The sequence below is a fragment of the Electrona antarctica genome (genome assembly GCF_951216825.1).
Source record: "Electrona antarctica genome assembly, chromosome: 15".
NCBI classification, from domain to species: domain Eukaryota; kingdom Metazoa; phylum Chordata; class Actinopteri; order Myctophiformes; family Myctophidae; genus Electrona; species Electrona antarctica.
In genome coordinates, this window is record NC_136796.1 from 20,476,308 (window position 1) to 20,487,713 (window position 11,406).

General features: G+C 43.6%; 1 protein-coding gene across 1 annotated transcript in view; it reads right to left on the bottom strand.

Moving 5' to 3' along the window:
* The window catches only part of stmn2b (stathmin 2b), a 16,106-nt gene extending 6,908 nt beyond the window's left edge, over positions 1-9,198 (bottom strand). The window contains exon 1 of the mRNA XM_079522787.1: positions 9,128-9,198. Coding sequence (XP_079378913.1) covers positions 9,128-9,146 — 19 coding nt within the window. The 5' untranslated portion in view covers positions 9,147-9,198. The remainder of the gene's footprint in view (positions 1-9,127) is intronic.
* Positions 9,199-11,406: the final 2,208 nt, after the last annotated feature.

Below are 11,406 nucleotides of genomic sequence, written 5' to 3' on the forward strand. Positions count from 1 at the left end.
GAACCCTGTGGCGGCAGTATCCCAACCTTTTCTGGCTCAGGACCCACGCGTTTGTGGTTCCACTCATTTGACCAAATTATGCGCCAGGCGCCAGCGAATCATTGGGTGTCAGAGCGATCGTAAGGAATCAGACTTTGGTAAACACATTGGTAAACACATCGTGCACATGGATGGTGTTCTGGCTAAGATAAACAGGTCGGCGACAGAGTAGAGCATCTTGCAATGGGTCTGGTCCACAAGATTCGATACTCCACCAAGATACCCATGTACCTGTGTAGATACTTCCTTAATGTTAACGAAGTCCACACCCACAACACCAGAGGGAGTGCAACGAACCATGTTCAACCCAGATTCGGCACAAACAAGGGACTAAATTCTTTTCGCTCCTATGCCACCAAAATGTGGAACGCCCTACCAACAGTCATTAAGACATGCAAATCCCTTGACTCCTTCAATACCGCTCTCAAAGGGCACCTATACGGATGGCTGCAATTCGAAACTGGCCCCCGTAAAATCTGAATCACCCCCCACCGCCCCCCCCCCCCCCCCCCCCCCTTTTCCCCTCACTGTATATGTTTCTTTTCCCTTTTTACCTCCATTATGATGAATTCCTGTACTGTTCTTTGTCTATATAGAAGTGTCTATTTGTACGTCTCTTAATGTTTTGATGAATTGAACATGGTGGACCCTATTGGAAACAAGTGTAATGCTTAATTGGGTCGTCCACTCACAGTTAACAGCCTTTGTATTGAGTTTGTGCTTGAAATGTACTGTAATTCTGCAAACTGTTAATACAATTTTCAATTAATCAATCAAAACATGATATAGTTTACTTTTTGATTTCATCGGTATCACAGTGACATTGTTACTGTCCGGCAGAAACTTCTTATCTCGATGTTTTTGGTGTATTTCCGTAAATTAACGCCCTATACTTTATCATACCACAGCATAACACAAAATCTTCAAGTAGCAGACATATCATCTCAAAACGTGGCGCAAAGCGACGCCTTTAGAGCTTGTAGATCTGCTACTTTTGCTATTTTTTTATTTGAATCCTGAGAACTTTTGGACCAGACAGAGACGATATTAATGTTATATTATCATAAATCATATTTTGGACATAGTTGGAATGATGATTAATGATTAATAAAAGAGCGCTGACGCTCTTTCAGTTGGAAACATGCTGCTTTTCTAGGTCTACGCAGTCGACAGACTTTATACTAGTGGAAAACAACCATCTCTCTCTTTCTCTCTCTCTCTCTCTCTCTCTCTCTCTCTCTCTCTCTCCTTCTCTTGGGATCTGCAGCCCCGCAGACCGGCAGACGCCAAAGTAATGTGATCAAGTCTCTACAGCTCTCACCAACTCTCCAATGGCCTTGTTAACCCCCTTCCCTCGAGGAGAAAGAAAGAGAGACAGAGAGCGCGCAGCGGGGGTGGTAGAAAGATTTTGGATAAAAGGAAAGCCGGGGTGGTGGTGGTGGTGGGGGGGTGTATGGAGAGGGAGGGGAGTGTAGCTCGAAGGAGACGAAACCAAGAAAAATGAAATTTAGATGAAAGGATGGGAGGATGAGAGGATGGGAGTAGGGATGGGCCATATGCCAATATCAGGATTATTTCAAACTTTTGCGTAGCTAGGTTATGACTAAATAATACTAAAAACACGCTGCAGTGAGCTTGTATTTTTTGTGCCAGTATGCGAAGTATGATACAATACAATAAGACAAATGACTGTATACATACATGTATAAATCCATTTTATAACCAAAAAATCGGCAGATCAGTTATTTGTTTAACCTACACGAGCAAGATTAAGTTGGGTTGGTAATATCGGTTTCGATATATCTTAGGTTAATTGCTCAGCCGTAGATGGGTCGAGAAGGTGGAGGACATAGAAAGACGAATGGTAGAAGGGTGGGGAGGTTGTGTAGGAGGAAGAGAAAGTCAAACACCCTGGGAGTGTAATACATGTGTGTGAGGGCGAGGGTGAAGGCTATTCCAATAACAACCCCTCCACCACCACCAGTGCTAGGGCTGTCTTTTAGTCCATTAAACAACATAAACAAAGGTGATGGTTCTTTATAGGGCAGATCATTTATGATAACAATAATCGTGACAATGTGTCACATTGCAACGCATTTTGAGCTTTGAGTATAGATCAGCTTTTCTTTGCTAAAATATTTAGCAATTCTTTTTCACACCTCTACGGTAGACTTGTGCGAATGGGCAAAAGTTGCATCATTCTTGCATATTTGATTTGTTGCGTTTGCCTTCATACTGGCTGTGTCAAACTGCAGCAGGGAACGTTATCAATGTGTTCAATTCAATGAATTCATAAACTAGGCCTATACAGTGAAATATATGGTGTTAAAATATATATATATTTGAGTAAAGGACATAGGACGTAAAGTGAGGGTTACGAGGATGCAGTGTGTCGTTGGGGACTGGACGTTAAACCTGGTAGATTAATAGGAGTAGCACCACTGTCTACTCTACACAAACACACATACCACTTTTATCTGAATGACTCCAGATCAGCCTGTCAGGATTCCCGGTCCAAGTCTGTAGTACGAGCGCAAACCTTTTATGCCACATTGTGCAAATGTACGATGGAACCCAATCGCCTCCATTCTCTTGCTATATAATCCTGTACAATGCATTCATTCGTTCTTGTGTGTAACCTTCAGCATTTGATAAATATGATCGTCTGGCCATATTGCAAAAAGGGCTTCTATTTCTTCACGTCTGTCCATGGGTTATCTTTACGCTGCATAATAATGCCTTCTCCTTCCTTCTTGTGTGCCAAATACCAACTTCTTCATCCCACAATGGTATGCACAGTAGCCATATTGGAAAGACATTGGGCCGATACTTCCTTCACAGGTGTTACCATTGCCAATGATACTAATGAAGGTTTTGTTCCATTCAGGCCAAACTGATATTGTGCATGTTGGCTCACTGGAAACATTCTGCTACACGGTAGACCTCATGGTTCCTTGAAGGGGTTCCAAATGGCCCCTTACATGTCCATTTGGTTCCAAGAGTTATGAGGGTCAGAGTTACGAGAGCCTTCATCTTCCATCATAAGGAAGAGGCCCAATGTCTTTCCAACATGGCTGCTGTGCATATGAGCCTATTAGTAGACTGCTTGGGCAGGTTGCCGGCGGCCATTTTGTCCCCCTGTGCGCGACAACACGACGTGGTGCAATTGGCCGTTCAGCGGAGCAGGTAATTTGTGTTAAGTACCTACGGAGCGGGCGTCAGGAGAGGCCGCGAGGCGCTCCTTTGGTGGCTGTCATGTTTCCTGCATTCAGGGTTTTAGTCCAACGTTGTTGACCCGCTAATAGCTTGCTGTTTGAAGGAGGCAGGTAGGGTCATTTGGAGCGTCTGGTATAATTAGAGAGAGCAAGCGAGAGAACACGGGTCAGACGGAGGCAACGCGCAAGACATGAAAGATGAAGCCCTCTCTTAAATAAATGTACTTTAACACTTTCAACCTGGCATCCCTATTTTGGGCATGTCCTTATAACAACTATTAACTAACTATTATTACTAAATATTTTCAACAAAATATATATATATTATATAAAATGTATTAACCTAATATGTTTTAGCACACACATACAGTTACGAGGTTAATGTATTGTCTTTGAAACTACTAAGTAGCGATGTTAAATCAAGACAGAGTTTGAGACAAAAGAACCAAATCTCTTCTCTTCTCTTCTCTTCTCTTCTCTTCTCTTCTCTTCTCTTCTCTTCTCTTCTCTTCTCTTTTACAGCCTCACTGTTCTTTTAACCGGGCACTTACCTCTTTTCACCTTTCTTGAAACATCAATGATGAATGAATAATTTCACATTGTTCTTTACACCTCAACATAGAGTTCAGTTGATTCTTTGACTCTTCTCTTCAAAGACACCAATGCTTCTCATTTGACTCATTTGTTACATCTCGAATACCTTGATAGTCAAAAGCTCCTGTTCCCTTCATAGTTTGATGTGAAGAAGCAGACTGCAATTCCTCACAATTCAAAGGATTGTCTTCTCTGCTGTGCCGACGGTGTTAAATCAAATGACACAGCTTGTTGGACCAGAATGAAAAGGCCATGTAGCTTCAGAAATCACTCCAGTGGTCCATGATTAGTGATTACCGGACATAATGATGCATACTGATGAATGAATGAATGATAGCCCTCACACTGCCTCACACAGACAAAAATAGCTGATCTACAAGCTCACAACACGTCACGATGCAATGTGTTTCGCCTGTATAGGTCAGATATTGAATCGGAAATGTACATTCTTTGCGACATGTTGTGAGCTTGTAGACCAGCAATCTTGGTCTGTAGATCAGATATTGAATGTGTAGCCAAAGTTTTCACCCCAAAATCTACTATTTAAATCGATAAATAAATCGATTATAATTTATTTTTAATTCACTAAAGGGATTAGATGAACTGTTACACCCCTAGAGTTAAATGAACACTGAGTATTTTCCTGTGCTGCTGTCATGATATAAACACATTTTATCACCATATAATCGTCTTATTTCCTATGCCAGAACCTTCACGTCTCATAAAGCACGAAGTCCTTAAAAAAATAGGTTGGAGGGAGTTGGAGGCAGCCATGCCTGTGTGTTCCCAGTTACTCTACTGTCAGCTCAGCATCATACTGTGTGTGCGTGTGCATGCGTGTGCGTGCGTGTGTGTGTGTGTGTGTGTGTGTGTGTGTGTGTGTGTGTGTGTGTGTGTGTGTGTGTGTGTGTGTGTGTGTGTGTGTGTGTGTGTGTGTGTGTGTGTGTGTGTGTGTGTGTGTGTGTGTGTGTGTGTGTGCGTGCGCAACTGTGTGTGTGTGCGTGCGCAACTGTACATGCATGCATATTGTATGAGTGTGACACAATTTCACCCAGCACACTGGCACTTGCTGTCACACACTTCACCGGTTCGGTACATCCTCCACCTCAGTCTTATCATTATGCTGCTCCATTCCTCTCTCTCTCTCTCTCTCTCTCATCTCCAACAAGTACAGCTGGGGCATCAGGGTTGAAAAGTTTAAAACCACCATATAGAATAGTATATTGCTTTGGCAAACCTGCCCGGCAACACTACTGACTGACTGGCAAACCGTGGCTCCATAAATCACAGCGATTCTCAGACCTTGCAAAAACCCAGAGTTTGATATCAATAAGGCAACAGAACCGCATTTGATAAGATTTTATATTATCTATGTGACCTCAATCTACACCTGTTAACTTAACTCTGAGAGTGTACAAATGGAACCGGTGACCAAATGAACTATTACGGCTGTGGTTTTCAAACTGGTTTGAGAACTTCCGTATTTTGTTCCATTTTGTGCAATGACCCCTGGGTGTCCCCCAGACTACACATTGAGACCCACTGCCATAGATCATGGCGCTGATGGCCCTCACACTCACGTATACGTGGGCTGTGGGCCAGCTGAACAGGACAGATAAGTCTGCTGTAAACCAGGCCACTAGACGACAATATATTCACAACGTTACGAGGGTAATGCTGAGGCCCGATGTGAAGTGGGAGGTTATGGAACCTGGGGGGGTGTTAACGGTCAGATAAAACGGTTCCATGCTACTCTTTTGTGCCGAAGACATTTTCTTTTCCTCCAAACCAAACCACGCCCTGCTCTGTCATATTCCAAAAATCACACTCGTCACACACTTTATTTATATATGTATTTTTACTACATTTTTATCCCACGATTTTGCAACCCATTTTTTCACCCAGTGTCAATTGTCTAATGTAATCCTGGGCGCTACACTTCCTCTGCCAACCTGGGGAGGGCAGCTTCCTTCTATGCATGAGGAATCCAAGCTGCTTCTTTTCACCTGACAGGGCGTAGCGCGTGGAAGGAACTCGTTATTCCAACCAGTTCCTTTCCCCTCCATCAGTCCACATGACGTCTCACGTCGTAAATGTTTAACTGCTACCCTAAACAAACATTAAAAGTCCATAGACTTGGCTGCCATTTGATTTACGTCATAAGTGCTCTAAACGGTTTGTTCTCTCCAGCTCCGTAAACAGAAAATAAATTTGTTGGGTTGCCAATTTCAGCCAATCAGGAGAGCCAACCGATGTATCAGCTTAAAATTTGTAGTGTTCCAGTTTTTATTGTGTCTGCTCTGATCATGCATTTCATTTCTTTATGCCATCACTTCAAAATCCAATTGTTTATCCTGTATGCTGTGTGAGTTCTCTCTCCTGATTGGGTCAAATTGTTATCCTAACCTCATAAATAAAATATATTTTCTGATTACTAAAGAGTTGGAGAGACTATCAGTGAGTATAAGTGTCAGCAGGGAGTGTTGGGTGGGAGGATTAGAACGAAGGATCTATGACCTCCCGGTGCGGGGCTCCTCAGCTGAGGAGGACACAACAGCAGTGACAACACAGAAATGTGTGTGGGGAGGAATCAATTGGCATAACGACAAAAAAGGGGTAAAAAATAAGAAAAAGACTAAATAATCTGTCTAGAGTAGACAAATGACATTGGGCCATAAGTCATGTATCTCTCATAATCATGTCCATCAATGGGGTACTCTGTAATTTTGCAGTGGTTAAGAAGACCACACCTAGCTAGCTGAGTGAATGACAAGATTTATGCGTATGTCGTTGCATTCATTATGTCAATAATGGCACCGGTCATGAGTTGCAACTAAAGTGATGCCTGATTTAGACTTACATGTAGGCCTAATACTGGAAGGTGCAGTGAAGGTGAACTTTTATTTAAAAAGAAGAAAAGAAGAAAAAGAAAAAAAGATTACCTCGCCTGACACAAAGGAATCAATAGTGGGTCCCAAGAGATGGAACTCACATAATGGCCTGATGACTGTGCCGCAATGTAGGCAAGAGAGAATCTATTGGGAGCCTCCATACGGCTTTGTGCTTAGTTGAGAATTCCAGCCTCGACCTACAGCTAATGGCATAGTCACCACTATACCAGAAGAAATACTATTCAGTACGCGATCATCGAGAAATGATGAACGTATAGGTCGATGTCGACATATTTATCTGGCTCAGCTCGATGCCGGTATGGAAATATACAACTGGTGTGACACATCAATAGCCGTGGTCCCGTTATTGGGTGCTTTGCTGACCGACAGTGACCGGCTCTGAGGAGTGAGGATGGATTGATGACTGTGTACCTTCACTGCCAGACCCATGGCCCGTGCAGCCTGCACTGCCCTGCCCTGCCCTGCCCTGCCCTACCCTATCCTACCCTACCCTACCCTGCCCTGCCCTGCCCTAACACACACCACTATAAGAACCAACGATGACACCAATGTGTTAGAACTTACAAGAGACAATGTCGGGTTTCCATTGATTCAAGCAGGAAACCCAATGGATTTACTGATCGTTGATCAACAACGGCCTGAAAATACACATCACCGGCCCACTTTCAAGATTTCCACCCATCCAGAAAGAACCCGCTGGCCCGCTGGCTGACATAATATATAGGATGACTCCTGGTAGCATTGGTCAGCCGCTTATTATATTGCCGCCCATGGCTGCATGTCAGTCTGTTTGTCTGTCTGTCTGTCTGTCAGACTGCCAGTCTACCATTCATCAGCCGTCTAGTCAACTGAAAGATAAGCATTAAGTATAACCACACCTCCACCCTCTGCCCACACACGGGTTCAGATCTACGTCACGTGACCCGAACACTGTGGCTTTCTATGCCAGTGTCCAGGCAGGGACCCCCTAGAGGAGTCATTGAGGGGGGTTCCTCTTGGGGTCCCCACCAAAATGTGTTAATATAGCATCAAAAGCACGTTTTAACCACTTCTCTATGGTGTCTCAACACAATCTTTTGAGATAAGGGTCAACTGTCAAATAATAGCCTATACATATTGATTTAGGGGTGCTTGTTTGAGAGCCACTGTTCTACCAGAATCTTCCATTTCTTCATTGGAGCCTGGTTCAGCAACAGAGGACTGTTTGTCATCTGTCATACAAATAAATAAATAAATAAATGTCATCCAATATAATTTCTTCACATAAACAGTCATAATAATAAAGTGTCCAATTCATTTGTAGGTCCAATAAGATGTGATCAAGCCGAATAAATCACAATCATAGCAGCCTATCGGAGTAAAACGCACACAGTCGTTGCTCTTTCATTGCCAGTCATAAATCTCTCTCCGTTATAAAAAGAAAGAAAGAAAGAAATATACGCCTACAAGTCATGGATCAAGATGAATTTTCTCCCATTCGTGCTTCTAAGTCACTGCAACTGCACTGTCTGTTCATTAGCCTAATGGCCCAAATTCCCCGATATATACGGGCTTTGTCACGGCCAAAAATAAATAAATAATTGCCACCCGTCATGATGCGAGAGGCCGGTTGTGTCTGAAGGGGCCGGCAAGGCGAGCTGTTGTAGGGTGGGGTCGACAGACTCTGCATTATGCTGCGCGGCTGTGACAGTGTGGCTGGCACAACGGCAGGTGCATGCGGGCGTGCGGCAATAAGCGACGACACTATGAATACCGGTATAGTCACATTAACACGTAGGCTATTCTATATAGCATGTTTAGTTAATTTGCTCGTTTTGCATCAAATTTAAAATGGTATGCGTCAGGAATTGGGGGGGGGCATCATAAATTGAATCAAAGTATAAGCCCATGCGCGCGAGGGCGCTCGCGCGCGCGCACACACACACACACACACACACACACACACACACACACACACACACACACACACACACACACACACAGTACACACACACTAGCATTGGTTTCTTTGGGTGCAGGAATTATAGCCTATAAGGTGAATGATGATTGTGACAAATTGCACGCAGCTTGGTGACGATTAAAATACTTAATAATGTTTTTTGTTTTGTTTTTATGTTGAAACTATTATTTGTAGCATGACTTGCAAGAGGAGTTGGACCGCTCCCCAGTCCCCCGATAATCAATGCTGAGCATCCTTTTGTGCTAGAATAATGGGTGTCGCCGCCCGGCAGAGCTGTCCTCAGCACCACAACCCTGCGTGTAGCCTAATAAATAACAATATTCTTCTAATTGTCTATAGGCTACTAATCCTCGCTAAGAGAGTATAAAATAAATAAACCTACAAATAATAAAACATACAAAACTTACCGATCGCAGTCTTAGCCATGGCGGTTGGTTGGTGTGGTGTCTAGGTGAAGAGGTGGTGGAAGAGATTATGGGCGCGTCTGCGTGTGGCTCTTGTCCTGTGCGTGTCTGGAGGCGAAAGGACTGCTGGTAAGGCACTGAGTCAGCACTACCCCGGCGTGTGTGTGCGTGCGCGCGCATGTACGTGTGCGTGCTTGTCTGTGTGTGTGTGTGAGTGTGGGGGGGGGGGGTCGTTCGGAGCAGATTGGTTACTGCGCCTGCCTCCGCTCTCCATCCTTAGAGGCAAGAGGCGGCGAGGCCTATACATGCATTTTGAAACCTGCATGGAATGCCTTCATTTAATAGAAGTGGCTGAAGGACTGTGTCGGTTATTGCCGAAAACAACTGATATCTTCAAGATGTCACGCTTGAGTTGTTATCACCTTATAGCTTGGGCGAATGGCGCGATCGAGCGAGAGCATCCAATTACGGTATTTAATTGCATATAGGCTATTAGGCTCGACGGCACGATGCGCATTTTAGATCATTTATTGGTTAATTGTAATAGCATATATCTTACTGACATAAACCAGCTCTGTCTATTACCTGTATACTGTTAGTCCATAATTGGACTAGAAAGAAAGAAAGAAAGAAAGAAAGAAAGAAAGAAAGAAAGAAAGAAAGAAAGAAAAAAGAAAACTCTGGAGCATCAGAGTAGTAACCACTAGAGGGCGGCAACACATTACCGTATTTAATGTCAGTCTGCCTGCCTAGCCTTCTCTCTCTCTCTCTCTCTCTCTCTCTCTCTCTCTCTCTCTCTCTCTCTCTCTCTCTCTCTCTCTCTCTCTCTCTCTCTCTCTCACACACACACACACACACACACACACACACACACACACACACACACACACACACACACACACACACACACACACACACACACAGAGCCATGGTTTTAAACAAATCAGTTACAGTTTTTCACGATTGTTAACACACGTTTTTCACGTTTTTCCTGGTACCACAGCACCTCAAAGGCCCTTAAAACTAGGCTCCAGACTTCCCAAAACAAACTGGTCAGGCTCCTATTGGCCTCACCCCCCGAACCCACCTCACCCCTGCCCACTTTCACAGACTGGCATGGCTTAGGGTCGGCGACAGAGTACAGCATCTTGCAATGGGTCTGGTCCACAAGATTCGATACTCCACCAAGATACCCATGTACCTGTCTAGATACTTCCTTAATGTTAACGAAGTCCACACCCACAACACCAGAGGGAATGCAACGAACCATGTACAACCCAGATTCGGCACAAACAAGGGACTAAATTATTTTCGCTCCTATGCCACCAAAATGTGGAACGCCCTACCAACAGTCATTAAGACATGCAAATCCCTTGACTCCTTCAAAACCGCTCTCAAAGGGCACCTACGGAGGGCAATTCGAAACTGCCCCCCGTAAAATCTGAATCCCCCCCCACCGCCCCCCCCCTTTTCCCCTCACTGTATATGTTTCTTTTCCCTTTTTACCTCCATTATGATGAATTCCTGTTCTGTTCTTTGTCTATATAGAAGTGTCTATTTGTACGTCTCTAAATGTTTTGATGAATTGAACATGGTGGACCCTGTTGTAAACAAGTCTAATGCTTAATTGGGTCGTCCACTCACAGTTAACAGCCTTTGTATTGAGTTTGTGCTTGAAATGTACTGTAATTCTGCAAACTGTTAATAACATTTTCAATCAATCAATCAATCAAACCTAACCGCATTCTCAAAACTGCACACACAAATCTGAAAACAATACACACAAAATGCTAAACCCTGACTCTCATTTTCCATGATGACTCTTTGCTATCAAATCTCTTAACTGTTCCCAAAATGGAACTCGTGTTTTCATTTGGTACACACAGCCATATTTTCAACACACATACCATTCATTGAGTACACATCAACTAGCATTTGGCTACACAGCATTTACAGCACAATGAAGTGAAACATTGAAAACACAATCATATAAATGGAACACACATGAATGACAATGACTCTGGAGAATGAGCCATTTCTCCTTTTGTAAAATTACTCTGTGTAGGCCTACTTTTTCATATAGTCAAACATAAAACAGCACACAAATATGCAGCCGAAAAAAGGTTTTATTTCTGTTTTACTGTAAACCAGCCTGCTCAAAGCCGGCTCCCCAATAGGATTCAGGAAAGGAGAATAAGGTGGAAAAATTCTAATGATGCCAGCAACTGTGTAGTGGCTGAGATTGGGTTGGACCCTCAACCACAGTTGCCCGTTCTCCTTCT